This window comes from Actinia tenebrosa, unplaced genomic scaffold, assembly GCF_029948245.1.
Source record: "Actinia tenebrosa isolate PJP-AT-01 unplaced genomic scaffold, QUT_ActTen_1.0 PGA_scaffold9__36_contigs__length_13948895, whole genome shotgun sequence".
In the NCBI taxonomy this organism is placed as follows: Eukaryota; Metazoa; Cnidaria; class Anthozoa; order Actiniaria; family Actiniidae; genus Actinia; species Actinia tenebrosa.
The window spans coordinates 2176748-2198067 of NW_028292586.1; the positions used below are offsets into that span (position 1 = coordinate 2176748).

The 21320-nt window shown below is 35.7% G+C and overlaps 2 protein-coding genes and 1 non-coding gene across 3 annotated transcripts; 1 reads left to right on the forward strand and 2 right to left on the reverse strand.

The window, feature by feature from the left end:
- Positions 1-63: 63 nt before the first annotated feature.
- Positions 64-15584, reverse strand: LOC116304152 (DENN domain-containing protein 1A). The gene is made up of 24 exons (XM_089024733.1): positions 15511-15584; positions 15376-15443; positions 13492-13535; positions 12758-12807; positions 11657-11764; positions 11036-11105; positions 10750-10848; positions 9755-9808; positions 9139-9200; positions 9001-9049; positions 8635-8684; positions 8118-8168; positions 7227-7272; positions 7026-7127; positions 6709-6834; positions 6332-6360; positions 6092-6164; positions 5409-5493; positions 5179-5216; positions 5075-5101; positions 3918-4040; positions 3030-3146; positions 2614-2844; positions 64-1952 (listed from the first exon to the last, which is right to left on the reverse strand). The coding sequence occupies exons 1-24, from the start codon at positions 15525-15527 to the stop codon at positions 1326-1328; spliced, it is 2346 nt and encodes a 781-aa protein (XP_088880859.1). The 5' UTR covers positions 15528-15584; the 3' UTR covers positions 64-1325.
- Positions 15585-16187: 603 nt separating this feature from the next.
- On the forward strand, positions 16188-16259 carry Trnae-uuc (transfer RNA glutamic acid (anticodon UUC)). The gene has a single exon. It is a non-coding gene; the product is annotated as a tRNA-Glu (tRNA).
- Positions 16260-16992: 733 nt separating this feature from the next.
- On the reverse strand, positions 16993-21212 carry LOC116304142 (histone H3, embryonic). The gene is made up of 5 exons (XM_031713810.2): positions 20926-21212; positions 20196-20296; positions 19964-20041; positions 19244-19281; positions 16993-19070 (listed from the first exon to the last, which is right to left on the reverse strand). Exons 1-5 carry the CDS (start codon positions 21089-21091, stop codon positions 18974-18976), a joined length of 480 nt encoding a protein of 159 aa, XP_031569670.2. The 5' UTR covers positions 21092-21212; the 3' UTR covers positions 16993-18973.
- Between the last annotated feature and the right edge of the window lie 108 nt (positions 21213-21320).

A 21320-nucleotide genomic window follows, 5' to 3' on the forward strand; every position in this document is an offset into this window, starting at 1 on the left:
TCTGAACATGCGCACTAACTCCCTACCTTATTGCACATTACATAACACTACCGCTTTCGATAATTTTAAGCTGTGAATTATTTATTATACAAAATCATCTACAATCTTTATAAATTCTCCATCTAAATATATTGATCCCTCTAGCTTTGTGATACAATAATTCCTAGGATTTGTAAGCAGCAATATGGCTGGTTTTGCTTAAGGCCCCGTCCACACGTATCCGGAAATTTTTGTATCCGCAAATTTTTTTTTGTGGATACGAAAATGTTCGCGTCCACACGCAGCGTATTCGAATCGTTTTCGAATCGTTTTCACTGTCCACACGTATCCGGAAATTTCTTGATCCGCCCTGATGCACGCTAATGCCTAGTCCATTTGACGGATAGTTTTTCTATTCGAAAATTTGCGGATACGACCGTCCACATGCATCCGTATTCGGAGCGTATTCGAAAATTTCCACTCTGGAGACCGTTTTCGAAAATTTCCGGATACGGATACAAAAATTTCCGAACACGTGTCGACGCAACCCGTATCCGCAAAAAAAAAAATTGCGGATACAAAAATTTCCGGATACGTGTGGACGGGGCCTAAAATGAATCAAATCTATACATCTTAGTGAGATTTTTCTCTGAATAAAAAAATGAGCTTCCCAAGCTGAGTAACGCTTACATATTCTTTGTCACACAACGCTTAACACGTTATTCAGTCACGCATTTAAAACTTCACATCTTGCAACAAGAAATTGTTAAATTTCGATGGCTTTTAAAAGGAAGATGAAAAAGCTTATTCTTGAGAAATTCTGGTATTACGATTTACCGTAGGCTGAAATAGCGCTAAAATTGACGGGTCAATAAAAGATTAGTCCACCACAGGGAGCCTAGTCTTGGTCTTCGTGTCAGCATATTACCGCAAATATGTGGTTTATGAAAAACACCTTTTTTTTTTTTTTGAAAATTCAATATTTTTTCCATCTACGTTTCTTACATATTGTTTTCATAGCCGAAGCGGAGTTTTCGTGCAAACAACAGGAAACAAAAGGAAGGCACATCAACTGACCTACCACAAATCCCAGAAAAATATTTGTTGTTGACCAAAAATATTTATGATAATATAAGGACACAAAAAATGAGGATAACTATCCCGTGATTGACCTTAGAGGTTATTTTCTGAAGACGTAATTAGGCTTGACATCATAGATATCTGACCAGCCATTGTATGACATTGAAACCTGCCTGCAGAGGAATGAACTCCATCCATGGTAGAAATCATTAAAAAACCCTAGCAATAAAACTGAAGAATCTTCACGAAACATGAAGATGTTTCATCTATTCAAAGTTGACCCAATCGGACTTCTTTTCGACGTCGTTGGAGTTGAACACTTCTGACAACTCGTCGGTTACCGATTTCTTATCGATTTGCGGCGAAGAATTATCGAGAGCGTTTATACTTTTACCCGCAGGTTCGTTTTCTTTGACGTTATTCTTCTGATGCTTATCTTTTGTCTCTACAGAGTTCGTAAGGCCATCGACTAACGTCGGAGAACTTTCGGAAGTGTTCGTAGAATTTTGACTTTCGGCGTTCGGAAAAAATCCATCGAAATCAGGTCCAAGTGAAGTCAAAATGTCTTTGTGTAAATCAATTGACAAATGTCTTAAAGGTGTAAGAACAAACCCAGTGGGGGTGGCTGGGGAATGCTGTCCTGACCTGACGTCGGAAGTATCAGACGAACCGGAAGTTTTTCTAGAAAGAGAAGGCCTGGGAGGCACTTTCGGGCGATTCGGATTTTTCCCCGATGATGTATTCCTCGACGGTCGGGAAGGTTTTGGAGAGTTTGCTGGTTGGGTACTCGCGGGATTTTCTATTTTATCTGAGGGAGGGCTGGATGAAGCCTCGTTGACTTGTTCATCTTGGAGCGCTTCTGACAAGTCAAGTAAGGTACTTCTCTTGTCATCCTTTGGTATTTTGGTTAGGATGAGGGAAGAAAATAAGGGAAAAAGAGTATGGATCAGAATAATGATTACTGTCATCTTTTACTCAAGTAAATCAAACATCAAGAGAAATAAAAGAGAAAAAAAGGAATACGATAAGCCGAAAAATAATGAAGAATAAAGGCTCGATTGTATGGATGGGATGGATGCATATGGATAGGATGGGATGGTTGGATGGAAGCGATTGATGCACATTGTATAGGATAGGTGAATAGGATAGGACAGAACTTTGATGGGACGAAATGAATGGTTGGGAATCGTATGGATTAGTAGTCTTAAGATATTAAGTTTTCTAAAGCTATTTCCATAGATGTGAATATAATCACAGAAGGATGGAAAAGAAATGTAGAACAAATATGTTATACACCGGATTTCTTTTGTATAGGAACTCAGCGAGTTAAGCAAACCCTCTTATTTCATTTATCGCCACCTGAAGCAAACGACTAACTCAAAGATTGTATTTAGCGTTAGGTTTTGCGAGGGGAAGAAAACCGGACAACCCGGAATCAAAGGAGAGACCTAACAAGCTCTGCTCACATGCGATGCTGAGTCCAGGAATTGAACCCGAGATTCCAGGTGAAAGGCGAGTATGTTACAGCTATGAGCAAATTTTGATCGTTCTTACCTCATTTGTCTTATCTTCTTCGGGAGAATCGATCGATACGAGCTTAGCTATTGGAGGATCAATCTTTAGATCAGGAGTACTGTGCCGAGTCGGCATCTCACGTTCATTCAGGTCTGAATCGAGTACTAATGACATCGCATTGGTTCGATCACGGACGTTTGGTGGGGGTGGGCGCTTTGGGCGTGGTCTTCTGACGTCATTTTCTTGGTGAAAACTGTGCGCCTTTCTTGCCTTGGAAATAAAATGGAAATTAAATTAGAACCCTGAAGCAAGCGAGGGACGAATCGACCTCTTGCAGCACGTCGGAATGCAGCTCAATTTGAAGGACATAACAATTGAAACTGAGATTGAAATTCTTTTGTTTCGACCTCCAAATTAAGCTGCTTTGACGTCACATCACGACGACGTCCACTCACCTGTGGAGACAATGCTTTTCGTCTCGTAATGGGGGAAATCTTTGCACCAATACCATAGTGTTTCATGTAGGGAAGGGAGTTGGACTTTTTCAGCTCTCCGCCTATCTCCTCATCCTCCTGTGTGGTCCATAAAAGTAAATAAGTTAAGGATTCATTTTGCTGGGTTAACAAGAAACTACCGCCTTTTCAAAATCACTTATACGTGAATACTGTAGTAGTATGTTTGCAGTATTTTTGTATGTAACATTTTCTCTTAGGAGATATAAACATTTGAAATATTAATATGCAAATGAGATGACGTAGGGATTTTACAACTGGCATAACACAGGTAGCCCAGTAATTAATCTGATTAATAAGGACCCTCTCTGGTTACTTTGGTAAGTTAACATTCATGGTTCCAACTCGCCTTAGATACCGTTGCTATATCCCACAGCTTAACAAATTATCTAGAATATCTCAGAATTTAAAACTCTGATCGCGGAAAATTGATTATAAATGGTTTCAATTGTTTACTGTCCTGCAAAGTACTCTGAAGAAAAGATGAGAATATGTGGACCGCATAGCATTTATGAAATACATGAAGATATAGAAATACAGATAAGTTATAGTGCTTGGGAACGAGGTTATTCCGGGCGAAAGACCCTTGGAATTAAATTCGGAAAAATTAATTTCCGACCTCGCTGGGAATCGAACCCACGACCTTCGGAATTGTACTACCGATGCTCCACCAGCTGAGCTAGATTTCAGACTGACAGCAGGCCGTGGTGAAATAGAAGAACTCTGAAGAAGATACTTTGTAGTTGTTTGTGGGACAAGATTTTTATTTCATTGGGAACACTGAGTAGGAACCATGAATTTTCATGGGAGTGGCCTCAGATACATACGTACCTTCCCTCGAAGCTTCTCACCAATGTTATCCTTCAACTGGATTAGACCTTTCTTGGCTTCTTTTTTAACTCCCATTAAATATGTCTTGGTTTCGTTGAAACCGTATTTCGAAGACTTCATAGCCTGGGGTGAAAATTCCAAAAGGTTAGAATAACGGGACCCCACTTTAACCACAGGATAAAGGCATTAGACGTGTACTTAAGGCCAAGATAGTGTCCACTATAAGACACAAATTTATACCCATACACAAATCAATAAAGGAATCCCCCCATTATAGGGACTGTTTTGGTAAACGTTTTTTGGGGGAGTTGAAAATGCAAATGACAGTGAAAACATTTATGTAAAAGCACATGCTTCTCATTAATCCCATATAGGTATTTGTCCAATTATTTTCTTAATTGGACAGGTCCTGTTGATATGGGATTAATTAGGCAGCTATATAATTAATAGGTAATGGGATTTCATGCTCTCCAATCAAGAAATAGTTAGACTTGAAAAATTCCTCTGACTGCCAAATTGGACTCAGCCTCATCCAATTTTGGAAGTCCTCGGAATTTTCCAACTTCTAGACTACGGAGGGTGAGAGGTCTTCTAATAGGTAACGTAAGTAAAGACAAACAATCAGGTTGAAAGCATGAGTGAGCCACCATTATTTTGGCTTTTAGAATTACCCTGAGTATCAGGCCCTGATACTACTGATAGCGCCCATCATTGCTCAGCCAATCAGAGTATCGGATTTGTGATAGACCATTAGGCTGCGTTCATAATTTATGGCAGAGGTGGGGGGCAGGTAAAATTGAGGGGGGGATCGGAAAAATTTTGGTAGGAAAAAGGGGGGATGGGCAAATTTTTATCAGAAAAATAGAGGGGTTGGAAGAAGCTACAAGCCTTGCTTAGGGGGGATTGTATTTTTTTGCATGACTTTAAGGGGGGATGTTAAGAATTATTCTGGACATTTCAAATTTTCACCTGCCCCCCCCCCCCCCCTGCCATATATTATGAATGCAGCCTTAGTGGATTTAGACTAATAAAAAATATTACTGTCAACAAGTCACATGACCCTACCCTCTCATCCCTTAAAATGAGCAAAAATGTTTAAAAATGAACACCAGAAATAAAAATAATATTTTATAAGGATTTGTAGTTTATTAATTTACCTTTTCAATATATTTTGTACTTTGTCTCTGAAAAAGAGAATAAAAAGGTTATGGTTTTATTTATATTATACAAACTCAAACGTTGTTTAGGGGTGTGATCTTACCTTCCAAATCTTGTACTGATGTTTCAACTTTTTTTGATCTGTGAAAAAAAATTTATTTGTCCAAGATAAGGAAGATTTGGTACAAAGTACAGCATTGCCTACCCTGGGTGCCAGAGGCCGTGTGGGGCTTGGGGGCTTGGGGGGCCCCACACAGCCTCTGGCATCCAGGGTAAGCATTGCTATTCTGTATCCTAATTTTTGTCATACATGTTACTGTGTCAAGGACTTACCCTCTGCTTGAAGGCCAATTTGCTCTTCAAAAAGATCATTGAATCCTTTGCCTGAATTCAGCTGATCCAACCGCTCACCAATAAACTAATGAAGTAAAAGAAGTTAAGAATCAGATGTCTACTCTAATGAGGTATTCTTTCCAAGAATATGAAGACAAAGGATTTGAAATAATAACTCCATGAGGAACACCATAATCCAATCAGAATTCAAGGTTTGAATCATTTATTATTTTGAATCGGAGTATTCATATTCTCAGAAAGAACAATGAATTTCAATATTTGAACAGTGATACCATTAATGGAACCTAAGGGGTAGGCTTGATCCGTTTTGACTGTAAAGCTGTCTTTTTAAGAAGGGTGTTCACTTAATGAGAGGTACTATTGTAGTCTGTCATGTGCTACACTGCTAAACAAAAATCGATTGTTGGTAATAGGGGACTGTTCATTTTTTACAGGCATGGGGGCACTGGTGGGATTTGGCATTTGAAATCTGGCATTTGAAACCCCAAAAATAATTCACTAAATAAAAAAATTATTTAAAAAATTATCCTGCCATGTAAAACAAATTCAGGCTGGGAAGGGGTCAAACTTACAATCCACAAAATCCCAGCAGCCAGCTCCCCCCCTAACCCCCCATACACGTAAAAAAATTAACGATCCCTTAAACAAAATATTCAACTCACCTGGTCAAACAACTGTAGTTGTAAAACTGTTTCCAAGAAAGCTCCTTTGCTAGTAGATTTGGATTGAATAAACCTGGAGGCAACAAAATGGGAAATAAAGAAAATATAAGAAGGGAAAAGGAAATGTTGCAGTAAGGGAAAATATGGGAATAATAGAAACATTGAGAATAATTGAAAAACTGGAGTTAGGAAAAAATGAGGAATGAGGTAAAGAAAAAGAAAGGTGCAAAAAAAACTTACGCGTCTTTGTCAAATATAATTCGTTCTCCCTAAAAGAAAAGAGGGAAAAAATAACAAGTTTTCAGAAAAAAATAAATATTAAATATTCTGAAGATGTTGTAGAGCAAAATGAAAAGATTACCGGTTGGGAAATCATTTTGTTATTCAAACCATTTCACTATTCTACCACAAAATAGACCTCTTAAACTTGGGCATAATGTTACCATGTTTATTGTCGAGATAATATGATTCTTTGTTTGCATTGCAACTATACTCTATGGGTGGGGAACGATATGTCTGAATTTGAAAATATCACACCTAAGATTAAACAGTCTATTAGCATATCTGCCGTCAAACCTGCCGCCACACTTGCTGCCAAAGTGAGAGAAACAATTTACCGGTTTAAATCTTAGTGCATTTCTGTAGCTGCCGACTAATGAAACCATGGCACAGAGAAATGCCTTGGAGACATGGTCTTCTATTGGGTAGACTGTCTTCTTAAGGGTGCTTTTGAGGGTCAGTATCTGGATGTCATAGAAAATGAAAATGAATGGCATTAAAAGAATGGGAATAAAAGATCAAAAGAATGAAAAATAAAATATAGAACAAACAAATAAAGGAGAAAAGAGGGAGGGAGGGAAGGAGGGATGGAACACATAAATGGAGGAAAGGAATGAATGAATGAATGAATGGGAGGACAATAGGAAAAGCTCACCACATCTTGAGGTATTTTTGCACAGTCATCAAAAGGAGTATCAATTTCATTTGTATCTGCATCTAGAATGACCACTTCGTCTAACGGCATCTTACAGACTTTCTATTGAAAAAATGACTAGTTGTTAGATGCAGCCCTTTTTATAGTAATCTTGGTTTAACTAAGGAAATTATTTGATTGATCTTGACAGAGAATACTTACCTGCATTAGAGATGCATGGACACCAATAAGAAACGGCATTGGCGCACTAAAAGTAATGAAAAGCAAACAGTTTTTCAAGTTTAAAATAACAACTAAAAAGAATTAAACTTTATCAAAGAGAGTGTGGGGAGGATTGAGGTGGAGAAGAAGGGAAGAAATTCTAGAGAAAAGAATGGAATAAAATCAAGAAAGGAATGGAATGAGAAAGCAAAGCGTGAGAGAGTAATGAATTAGAGAGAACAGGAGAGAGAAAGGAGGGAGCCATGTTCGGGAAAACAAGAGGAAAGGGAAGAGAAGGGAAGAGAAGGGAAGACGAGGGAACTGAAGTAAAAGAATAGATGGGAGAGAAGAGGAGAGGAGAGGGAAAGAAATAATTAAGGGGGAGATGAGAGAAGGGAATGGAAGGGAAGAAAACAAAAGGTAAGAAGAGGAATAGAGTTGAGAGAGTGGAAAATAGGAGGAACAGAGAAATAAATAATGTGGGAAGAAAAGAAGACAAATGGGAAGAAGAAGGCTGAATCATTACGAAAGAAGATAAAATAATTTCAGTTAATTATGATTTTACAAATGATGTAAATTCCTAATAGGTATAATATATGTTCTATAGAATCCTTATCTTACAGGCCCATAGCTAGGGGGGTGCAGGGGGTGCGTTCGCACCCCCCCCCCCCCCCCCCCACGCGAGCTAAAGGTCCGCTTTTTAAGCAAGTGAGATTTTGGCTGGTATGATATTTTCACGTAAAACTAAGTAAAAAAAATCAATTTTACTTTAATAATTTATCTATACCTATGCGTCCTATGGGACTTTTAAAAAATGAAGTATATGGTTGGTCCACTTTTTGTAAATTAGCACCCCCCCAACAAAAATCCTAGCTACGGGCCTGGTCTTACCAGCAATAATCCAACAAATGAGGAGGCATGATAGGGATGAATATATGCTGCCTGTTGAAAGAATAGTAACATAAATACATTTTTCAAGCCCCATGACAATTAATTTTCTTTCTTTACGCTTTCTTTCTTTCTTTTTTCTTTCTTTTGTTCATTTGTTCATTCGTTCGTTCATTTGTTCGTTTGTTCGTTTGTTTGTTTGTATGTTGGTTCATTCATTTGCTTGTTCTTTCTTTCTTTAGCTTTGGCATAATTTTTTCTCATTTTAGACCACTTGTATTCAGAGTATTGTTTCTTTGTTTAAAACTTGTGTATAAGAACATACATTTATCTGGAGGCAATTTAATGAAATAATTTTATTCTGTTAGGAATGACAAGTGGTCTGAAATGGGAAAACATTAGGTCAAAGCTAAAGAGGTCTATTTTTTCTCCTTTCCTTCCAAAGACTTCCAGGTTTTATATAAGAGTTTTTCTTTAACAACATGAACACTTGGTTAATGGATTTATGACGCACACATACCAATGCATTGGATAGAGTAGTGATGCAGCACCATAAGTACATGCTGTTAACTGGAAAAAATCAAAGTACTTATCAAATTTATAGGCTTCAACAAGTAGGTATTGTCATCCACATAATCATCACCATCATCATCACCATCATCATCATCATCACCACCACCATCATCATCCTCATCATCACCATCATCATCATCATCACCGTCATCATCATCATCATCATCACCATCATCATCACCATCATCATTATCATCACCATCACCATCATTATCAACACCATCATTATCATCATCACCATCACCACCATCATCACACATCATCATCATCATCATCATCATCATCAACACCATCATCATGTTATCAAACTTACCAAACTAAGTTTCTTTGAAGTAATTATTATTCTTCTTTCAAAAAACATGCTGCAACAAACACAAACAAACGATTTAATATATTGAGATTTAGATTCATTTTATTATGATAACACAATTCAAATACTGATGCAACTCACCTAACAAATAAGTGGATCATATTCATTGGGTCAATGTGAGCATAGTAATCTGTTAAATTATGCTGAAAAATAAACAAATGAAAATGGTCTCATCTTTATATCGTCAACAAGTACTAGCAACTTTACCAGTTTTAATGTTAGTTTTAGAGATATTAGGGGACAAAATTCAGGTTTTCACTTCCTGAGGTAGGGGCTACCAGTTTGCCGCACCCATCCCCTCTGAATCACACATAAAACGAGATAGCAAATTCATTGACTAGGTTATTCCTAATAGGCAAAAACAATCTTCAACAATCTATTGTTTAAACGCAAAGGATCATGGTTGTCAGAGGGGGTTAAATCAATGCAAACTCACCAAAAATTGTTCTAAAACCCATATTAATCCACGAAGAGAAGTAGAATAGCCAGCAAAGGCTCAGAATATTTTTTAGTACATATTAACACTTATTATATCTGAAAACCAGGCCATTTTAGATTAAACTGTTTCACTAGGAGCAAATTTTGTTGAATTTTCTATTGGATTTGGCGATTCTATCCCCCACATAAACAAGCAGTGACGTCATAGTGAATTAGGGCAATTGGTGAACAGTTTGACTAGTGAAGGTTGAATACATACATTTTCTGGTATGGATGGTAACTTTGTAGTATCTGGTGTCTTAAAACTATATTCCTGTAACAGAAAGATGACACAATGACTAAGTTTGAATTCCACTAGACAGAGGCCATGTTGTTGTTGGCTCCACAGGGATCCCACCAAACACAAATGGATTTTATCCCAGACCAATAAACCATTCAGAAAGCAGTATTATAAGCCAGGGGGCTCATAAACAAAAGGATGTTTGCATTATCAGACTAATGGTTGGCTTACAACTTAGGATTTCACAGTATTCCATTTGGAAAACTTCCCATTGTTTGGGTAGACAACAGTGAATAAGAATACACCAATCTCGCATTCATTGTTCTACCGCCCTAGTTACTGTTGCTATGTTGGACAAGCTAAAATGTGTTTTCGATATACAGCATGGAACAGACACCATTTGCTGAAAATTATAAATGTCTGTCTTAGAATCAATACATTTTAAAGGTACATTGAGAAACAAATCAAGAACTACTAAAAAAATTTATGAATAGACCTTTCCTGAATTCGCTTGGATGACCAGGAAACAATGGTTTGAAGTCGAGACTGAATTTGATTCTTTTATTCATCAAGTTCAACCTCAACTTGAAACCATTGTTTCGTGACCAGTCAAGCAAATTCGGGATAGATCTATTTGAGTTTGTTGGTAGTATATTCTGTATTCCATTGGGAAAACTACCCATTGTTTGGGTGGACACACAAGCATAGCCGGGATGAGTCTATGCTGGATATTCTGTATTCCATTTGGAAAACTACCCATTGTTTGGGTGGACACACAAGCATAGCAGGGATCAGTCTATGGTGGACATTCTGTATTCCATTGGGAAAACTACCCATTGTTTGGGTGGACATTTAAGCATAGCGGGGATGAGTCTATGCTGGACATTCTGTATTCCATTGGGAAAACTACCCATTGTTTGGGTGGACATTTAAGCATAGCGGGGATTGGTCTATGCCCTGGTCTAGTTTCATACCTTGTCACAGCCGTGAGGTTTTACTTTAAAAGTGACTCCAGGATTTGGTGGAGTTCTTTTTAACAGGGCATCTAATAATGGTACAACCAAGTCTTCTTTCTGATGAGTACAAAATGAACACTTAAGTAAACATAGAAGCTACTTTGTACAGTAATACGAATCAAGAGTGGTGTAGTGGTAGTACACTCACCCCTCGCGTTTGGGTCTCTTGGACCTAGCATCATGTGTGAGTAGAGACTTAATAAATTAAGTAAATCAATAAATTAATGGCCAATAAATAATTTACCTCTGTTTTCTTTTTTAATTCAGATATAGTGTTGAGTAACACATAAAACGTCTCAAACCAAGGAAAGTAACTAAGGATCAAAAGGAAAAAACAGGAAAAAGTGAAATAAGTAAGACAGATTTTGAAAATGTACTTATAATGAAAATTAATGCTAAAATCCGACGTTTCGGAGTCATCTTGACTCCATTACAAGTGAAATGTTTTATCTATTTGGGTAGTTTTTTGGTGGAGGCAAAGTGATTGAGCGAATGAATAAATGAATGAACAAATAAAGGAATGAATAAATGAATGGATGAAATAATGAATGGATAAATTAATAAACAAAAGAACAAACAAACAAAAGAAAGAACAAATGATCAAAGAAATGAATGAATGAACAAATGAACAAATAAAGGAATGAATGATTGAATGAATAAACAAATGTATGAATTGACAAATATATAAAAGGCTGATTGAACGAATAATCGAATGATTGATCGAATGAATGACTGAATGAATGAACAAATAAATGGCTAACAAATAAATAAGCAAACAAAGAGCCCTATATCCCTTCAGTCAAACATGATTTCCCAACTGTTTTTTTCTTAATTTTCTCAAAACCAAAAAGACTTATTGCCTTACCTTAAGATACAAAGACATGTTTTTACATTTGGTGAATATCGACAAAATCCAAATCTGTATTGGCTTTGAAGATCTGTCAGCACAAACGTGTAACTTTGTACTGCATCCCTAAAGTAAACAGGAAAGGAATTAAAATATTCATACCTCCACCACTGAGGGAATTTGTAAAAGGACCCCCTACCCCAGGAATTTTCAATTTTCTTCCATACAAACTCTGTAATTTTGTTCTTTCTCTAACCCCCCTCCCCTCCAGAATTTCCAATTCACCTTTTCAGCGCTAGCTTGGATTGTGTTACAGTCACCAAAAAGTTCAGACATCTTTCTCAGATTTCCATACAAATTCACTGACTTTAAAGAGAAAATTTAGGTAGATTTCTTTAGTTAGCTCTCTTAACAGCAGTAAGAAAAACTTCAATCAAGCTAGAAAAATGATCATATACTTGTATTTAGAGAACTAACTAAATGAACCAAGTAAATAGTTCATTTAGAGTCAGTACATTTGTACAGAAATTTGAGAATGCCCGAACTTTTTGGTGACTGTAACAGCTAGCGCCGAAAAGGTGAATTCCCTCTGTGGGTTAGCATACATATTTTCTGGAACTACACAATATAAAAATTCACAGGCAAAATAGCCATAGCTGAACTATAACAATAAACTCTTTGCGTCAAACAATCATGTATATTAAAGAAATAAAATAAAATAAAATAATAAATAGGACCTAGCAGTGGTATTTCTACAGGGTAACTATTATAAATCCACTGAAATTTCAATCAGAATTTAGAAGTTGATTTTTTATATTATTTTTCGTTGCAATGTTGGACCGGTTTTTAAATTTTTGCTCATCAGTTTTCACAGGTCTCATGACACATCAGTTTTGCAGTGATGTCAATTCTACGTCACTATTTCAGATCAGCTGACTACCACACCGAGCCTGACAGTACTCAAACCAAGGATGCATTGGTGAGAAGCAAGCCCTCTCACCTCTTCTTACCTATGCTTCCTAAAATCACAGCAGAGAAAAGCAAATATGGCACATGATCCCTTAGAGAAGGCTTTACCCTTTGAGTACATACAGAAAGACTGTGTCATGAGCTACTTACGAGGTAGAAATGCAAGGATAACAAAAGTCTGGGATTTGCTTGAGGGCTTCCTGTAAAATACAAAGACAAAATTGAAATCATCACAAGGTTGTGAATCATGGTAACAGTCTGTGCCTGTGCATCAAATTGAGAACAGCCATTCTCAATTCAATAGAGTACTGAAGTTATGTTTCAAAATCGTTTTTAAAGACATTTAGGATTTTGGACTGCATGTAAAAATATAATACTGTATGGTGCAAAATTTCACAGCAATAAAGCAAAATACTGCTGAGATATAGGTAATGTAATACAAAAATATCCCATACATTTTCTCTTATTTGAGGCTGGATCTAACATGATTGGATCCAGTCCAAAATAAGAGAAAATGGTTTGCGCAGTTGGAGCTTAAGTACCCAATATCTTCATTTTGAAAGCTCGGAACAGCCTTAAAGTTAGCAGAAATGCAAGCAATTGTGTGTTCTCTTCAAATATGAACATTTCAAAACTGAATTGCAAAATTTTAATTTGATGGCGTGGTCACACTTCGGTACTTTGTTATTGAGACTTGAATAATTGTCCAATGTGCTAAAAAGGCCTCTATCATATCAAGGTCACTCCTGTCTTCACCAAAGTGACAGAGGTTATAGCAGTGAGACTTCTGCATCATCCTTTCCACCCATATGAAAACACATTATTTAATACTTCCTAAGGTTATCTTACTGAAGAATAATAATCAAAAATATTTTTAAACTCACCTCATCATTAAAATCTGGGGGATATATGAACTTAATTGTTGCTTCTGTTGATGTAAAAAAAATATTTATCATTAATATAAATCAATACAAATCTCATTCTCAACAAGGAATGTATGGTGATTTTGTCTGTCTGTAATATAACAGTAATGATAAAAGGATAAATTTTACACCATGAAAAGATTTTTAAAAAAACTGACATTTCGGACGCTAGTCCTTTATCTTTTGACTTTGACAAAAAACTAGCATCCAAAACATAAGTAAAATTTATCCTATTATCATTACTGTTTCATTAGAAACACCGACGCAGCTCACACTAGTTTTTAGCTACTGTAGTTATCTCTTCTTGTCCGTAATATATAGACATGTCCATTAGAAGAGGATGCAAGCTCCGTAGTTGTGATTTGCCTGTTAGAATTTGTCATTTCTCTTACTGCCCAGGTGATACTTTTAGTGTTACAATATAATGTACCATGTACATGCTGTAAGTCTATAGAGGCTTTGCAATATCACATGATGGCAGCCATGGCAGGAGGTAGGAACAATTGAATCTGGTCTAAACTGAATTACATGAGAAAGAATTCAGTTTCCCAGGGGAGAACGATTCTATCACTGTTCCAGCTCCTGACATGGTTGCCATCACGTGATGGTGCAAAGCCTCTATACTATATGTTCCCCTTTCAGGGTATAACTGCTATACAGGTATTAGCATTGTATTTGCTGGTGTGTGTATTATATGATATGTGAAAACTATATTAAATAAATAAAAAATAAATTGAATTTGAAACTAAATGAGGTTTTGATAGTACTTGGTTTTAAGTTATCCCAACTTGCATGATTGTTAAGTTTTCATGTACTGAGAGAATAAATCTTGCACCCCCACCCCCTCCCCTCCCAAATTGACCACCGTATTAAAACCATTTTCAAGGTATCTAACAAATACACAAGCTCTAAAAATGAATAAACGATGAATAAATGCATACAAATTCACAAACAAAAATATAAATATTCTATGAATCATAATGTGCAATATTTCCAAGAGGAAAAGTTATTGTTTATAATTCTTAATGAAATCTATCCCAAAAATATATATAATCTCAGATGGCAGACGTTAAAATAGATTTAAGTTTCAAATACACTATATCTACATAAATGAAATTAATAATTAACAACTCTATGAAGAAAACCTAATTAAAGTTAAAAACCACAAGTAAAATAAATATTAAGAGTGAAAAATGATTAAAAAGATAATAGTTTTCAAAACTGTTGGAACCCACTTTTAATTTAGCTAAATGAACCAAATTTTTCCTGTCTCAACACATCTAAACTAAGAGGGTTTGATTTATTTTATGTAGGAAGAATATTACAATCTGACATATTTTGAGAATTAACAATCTTGCCCATGATCTTATCATATGCTGGTTTGGGAGAAATGAAATTTTTTAAAGTGTTTAAATATAGATAAATGAAGAGTGTGACTGACATGACTGGAAAAAATGTGTCAATGTTTTGAACATTCGGTAAACAAAAACATATCATTGCGGAATTAAACACAAACATTTCACAATTATTCATTCAACCGAGCTGAAAAGCTTACCGAGGACGAAGAAAAACGACTTGTGCTTTAAAAAATATTAAATTATTTGTTCAATCATTGAAATTCAAAAATTATTAGATTTGTCTTTTTATGCTGAAGAAGCCCGAGTGCCAAAAGTACATTGTTAAAAAAGACTACTTTCCTGCAGAAAAAATAGCTATCAGGTTTTAAAATCAATTCATAAGTTGTAAGACTTATAATTTTTTTTATGTGAGATGAAAATAGAAAATATGGAGGGAGAATAGCATTTTTTGTACGTCGCAATATTTTTGTTCCTTTGGGGTACAAACCTTTCTTATTCTCAACTTCGGGAGCAGTAATCTCCAAACAACACTCAAAAATTTTCTCTGGATCAACCCTAGAAAGATTTTAAGAGCGTTACAATATACTCAGATAGATTATCTTAGTAATTCAAGGAAAGATACCTTAGTCGGGAGGCCATTTCAGGTAGAAAATTGCGTTCAAACTTTGATCTTCTTGGAAACCTCAGCTTCCTAGTCCGCCATGATGAAATATGGAAATGAATTGCGCATGCGTACATTCGGCCTTTGGGAGAAAATGGGCGTGGCCCGGAAGAGGACACACAGGGGAAGAGAGTAAACGGAAATGATCTTTCTCCGAAGAATTTATAAAAGTAATTTACCATTATATAAGGTCAAAGGAAGGAGATTTCTAGCGGAAAAGAAAATGTATCAATGGTAATTTCGAAGTGGGTACCTGGTTTGGGATTGGCTAATATTCGATATTGAAGGATTCAAGGATTTATTTTTAACTGTTTTTGCTTGCTCATAAATCCCCTCCCAATCCTCTATCTACGTCTGACGTCTCTTTTGTTGTCATTAGCAACGACCAAAGGGAGTTTTTTGTCCCATTAAGCTTTGTATTAAGTCTTCTTACCAATGTAATTGACACAACGTCTGTGGTAAACGTGGAGATAAAATAAATAGCCTTTTCTAATCTGTGGTTTAGTGTAAATTGATTCGAACTGTTACTACCGCTATGATCATATTGGTTCTTGTTAATCCGACCCGCATACCGAATTTGACTCGAATTTTGAGAATATTGATACACTTTGATAATTTCGACGACTACTTACATCGTATCCCATATGGTCTAGCGGTTAGGATTCCTGGCTTTCACCCAGGCGGCCCGGGTTCGACTCCCGGTATGGGAACATTTGTTTTATTTTTTTTTTATTCTTCATTTCCCCTTTTCCCCTTAAATTTATTGAAATTTTATTTTGCTAGTTAAAAAAAATTTTCCTCATTTTTTATGAATGAATAGGTGAAAAGAAATTGAAAGTTACATCAGACAACTATGTTTAACAGGTTCATTTGTAGCATTTTTCGCCCAAATTCATGATCAGTTCCATCTTACATCGTAAAGTACTTCTATTTAGAACGCGGCTATAAAATCGGTTCAGACCAGAAGATCACAGAAAAGAAGACGTCTCCTTTTTCGCACGTTTAAAGTGCTAGGCTTCAGCCTAAGAGCTTTGAACATGTTTCTAAGAGTTACAATAAGTTTTTGGCTTCCGTCAACCAAACACTTACTGTCCGTCGTAAATTTGATGGATGGAAGACCTGAATCCGTAAACGTGCCGTTTTTAGGATAAACGTTTTTAGTGTTCCAGGCATAGTAACAAATGAAAGACCGCAACAGACAGGAATCGTCACTTATTACGCTCTTTTCCTCCTGATTTGTGCATTGCCTTGCAAACAAGAAATTTTCAGAAAAAGACACGCATATATGCTTGCAAATCTTCTAAATATGAACAGGATAATCCAAAAATATGTCGGGAACATCAAGGACTAAAGAAAACTGCTTTAAATTAGTAACAATTAGCACGATTAGCATGGATCTTAAAAGGAAATTGAATGATCCATAGGAAAATAAATAAATTCATATTTCTTGTTTCAAACGAGTTTATTTCACTATTTCTTACATCATGAAAAGTTAAATAATGAAGATTTTATGTGATCATGACGGCAGCCATGTTGGATGACAAGAACAAAACAACTCATTACAAACGAGAAAGAATTCAATTTCCAAGAGTAAAGAGATTCTATTGCTCTGTCATTCAACATGGCTGGCTGATCATACAAAACCTCTATGAAGTTACAAATTCTAAAAATGTGTTAAAAATATTTAAATTTTTATACATTGTCCAAAAACAGTTACACAGCACAATCAGCGACGACGTCTAAAAAAATTCCATTTACGAATTATTCCATTTTTTTCATCATCCTAATTAGCAGAGAAATTGGGAGTTGAGTAAAAGAAAGATTTTTACAATTTAAAAAAAAATACAGACTGCCCTTCAATGTATCAAAAAATTTAAATAACGAATGGGATCACAATTTACAACCACGGCTTGTGCTTCTACACGCTGTTTTTTAGTACTATCATCATATTTTCACATTCTGTATTGATGGTTTTCACGGCAGCCATGCTGGAGGAACTTAACAAAAGAAATGTTAATGAATTCTTCTGTTATATCCTCCAACATGGCCACTGTGTCGTTTGTTATTTAATTCTCTTGGGAATGGTTGAAAACCATCAATTGATGAATGGAGCATCGTAGTTTTCAATGCTGTTTTCTTAAATAACTTTTATAAATCTTGCGTTCTGATTGGTTGGGAGCGAGTGCTTTATGAGAGCACACAGCATGTGCATGCACCTTCATTTGCTTAACTCCTTTCCAAAATAACAGTTAGTGAAATTTGTATTTTGAAAAAGGAAATAAAAAACCTGCTTGCTGTGCTGTGTGCACGTATAAAGCATGTGGGGATTGGCAGAACACTTGAGAAGTGCCAAAAAGCACACCACTATGCATTGTGCACCTACTAACACTTCTCTCATGTTCTGCCAACCCCCACGTGCTTTATAACTGCACACTGCACGCATGTGTGTTTTCTATTTCTTCAATAGTTCTCAACCAATTGAAGCGCTTAGAACAAGGTGACTGTAATAAAAGACACTAGTGGCAATGTCAAAAGATTTGATATAAAAATTTCTATAATAATTGTGTCTGTGAAAATATGACCTAAGTTTAAGATTAAGAATACATCAAATTGAAATATGGTGCTCAACTTGAATAACTATTGTTCTGGACAGGACTGACCAGAGACTGACTAGCCTCTCATACATGTGAAAATGCTTTTATGTTTCCAGTTGAACAAGAGCCTAGTCAGTCCAGAACGATAACTATTTAAATTGTTCGCCATATTTTAATTTAATGTGTAGAGCATAAATAATCTTTACAAGAAAACCTCCTTAAGACCAGTTTCCAAACACTGACTTCTCCTTTCATTAATTATTTTGACTCCAAAAATGGTAGATAAATCAGTAGATAAAGTTTATAGTCCCCGTGGTAGTCTAAAACTGCTGAATTCTGAGACAGGACTTACAAGTATAAAACCGTGGAGATTTTTTGGTACGAAATGTATTCCATGGCAGAGTGAGAGGCATGGTGTATTGACACCCTTCGCTCCAGCCATAGAACACACTTTAAAATAATATTATCATTTAATTCTGCAAAGAACGTGTGTGATATGGGAAAAGACCATGCCTAATATGAGACCGAGTCAGCACTTCTCCTTTGTTCGCGATCGGGTACGATAGAGTTTAGAGGGAGTTTGAGCATTTCTTTGCAGAATTAAATGATAAACAACTTATCAGTCAGTTAAGCATCTGATACAACTGTGCATTTTTATTCGTCACTTGTATGGCTCATTTAAAGGCTCATCAAAATACTCTGTGACTGGTAAAAATACACAGCCGTATCAGATGCTGAGCCGGCTGATAACCTCTATATATTACAGACCTTCCAGCGAAGAGAGGACTGTTAAACAGCCTTAATAGATTATTTTGTACATTAGTAGACATTTAACCAAGGCCTTCTTGTCTTCCTCTGATTCGTCTTGCAAGTTGAATATCTTTAGGCATTATAGTTACCCGTTTAGCATGTATAGCACATAGATTTCTATTTTACAGTTAAGGATTAAAAAATTATATCAAGCATTCAAAAGTATATGTTGAAGTATATTATTTTCAGAGTAAAATCTCTATAATAATAACCTATGGATCTTAGAACCATAGGCTCCCATAAATCCTAAAACAACCTCTGGGCTGATGAATAAATATTGTAAAGGATACGCATCTTCAAATAATCTGACTAAGAATTGTTCTGCTGACTGGAAATAAACAGAAGAATATATTAACAGTTACCAATGTGAAATTATGCTGTAGCAGGATGAACAATGCTATTGTCATTTTTGTACAGACCTTTTCTGAGATGGAGAACATGGTGCATTGTGGTCTAGCATCAGCACAAACATCTTTTTATATTATGCTTTATATAGCGTTGTTTGTACTAAAGCTAGATCTGCTATTGAACATAGAATAGGCCTATTAAAGAAGGTTTTCATGGCAGCCATGGTCATGAATGATCATCTAGTTCATGATTATTTGCCAAGGGAGAAAATGTCAACAAGCTGTCGTTCGAACCCTTCTACTGATTAAATTTTTTATAACCATTTTCAATATTACATTAACTCAGTAGTTGTGTGCTGTCTGCCGAGATATATTTTTTGATGTCAATTAAGATAGTCAATACCTTTTGTATGGTACCAGTGAAAAACTAAACACTAAAAACCAGCTTGTAACTACCAAGTTTGCATAATATTGAAAATTGCTGTAAAATAGAGTGCATACATAAATCCATGAAAAACTTTGTAACAAATTGCACAAATTTGCACAAATTAGTAAGTTCAGTAGACCTCAGTAGACCGTAGACCTACAAAACTTTGCTGTAATTTGTACAATTTTGTTGGTTAACTTTTTATGGTATGCATTCTAATGTTGTCTAGTACAGACCTCTTGTAATGCCAAAAGAGCTCCTAGTTGCCATCTCAGCTCCCCATATTGATAAAATTGATCAGCTATTTCTCTTACCTTCAAAAACATTTAAACACCATGTTACAACAATATTCATAATGAAACAAAACGCACATTTATTTAATAAAATAAATAAACGTTCCCCCATTTTTGGTAAAAGGAGATAGGTAATATTAATGATTTTTAGATAAACAAATAAAAAAGGTCTTACCACTCTCATAAAAGGAGCTTTCCTAACCAGTAGATGAGTTGTCTTTTGATAAAATCTGATTTCCCTTAGTGCTTGCGTTCCAGGCCGAAATTTTCTGACATCTGCGAGAAACATAACAAATGGCCTGATTAACTCTTAAGTTATTCCAGATATCCTTCACCTGACCTGCTCTCAGACCAATTTCACTAAATTCATATAATTCTCACCCACACTTAGTCACATCATACATATATATATATATATATATATGTATATACTCTCTTCTCTTAAACCAGTTAGTTAAATATTTAGTTTTTTGTCATTTATTCTATATAAAACAATTTTATTATAGAGTTAAAATGTAAATAGCTTTTTCTTCTTTGATTGAGTGTGAATTATTGTTAATATTGAATGGTGTAAAGAATAAATTGAATCTTGAATCTTGAAGCCTAGTGCAAAGGAAAAAGTCACGTGACCAAAAAGTAAATAGGGACGAATTTATAAAGTTTCCAATACTAAAACTTAAGTATTCTTTGCACAAAAACAATTTTTATCACCATTCCATTTACAACGATAAGATTTAATAAACTCAATTATTTCTCTCGTTGTCTGATGGCAATCAAGTGCACAGCGGACTCATGCAAACATACAAGCGTCACACAACATTTTAAAAGCTAGGCCAAATCCTCATCTGTTTACGCCATAAACCCCTTTTTCTGAAGTTACTTACAGTAAATATGAGCTTACTCACGTTTAGGAGAAGTTATAGTCTGCCTCCTTCGTTGTCTTTGAGGGCTTCTTGCAGAAGTTGAAGGTCTGGACGTGTTGTGGTATATCACCGAACCTCTCTCTGTTCTATCCACATGTTTTGGGGATGGATTTTTTCTTTTTTTAGCGGAAGTCGTTACTCGAACCATTTATGCTCCTAGCTAACGCATAATATTTTCAAAATAAATAATAAAACATTATTAAAAGCTTTAAATTCTGCTTCTTATTCGTAGTAAATTTGTTTGAAATTCGTAAAAGGAAAGCTGTTGAAAAGACTCTAACGAAGTCTAAATAACGTTTGATTTGATTGGCTGAAAGATTTTCATTTTTAAAAATAACCAATCAGAACGCTCGAGATAATTTGATTTTGGCGCCCTT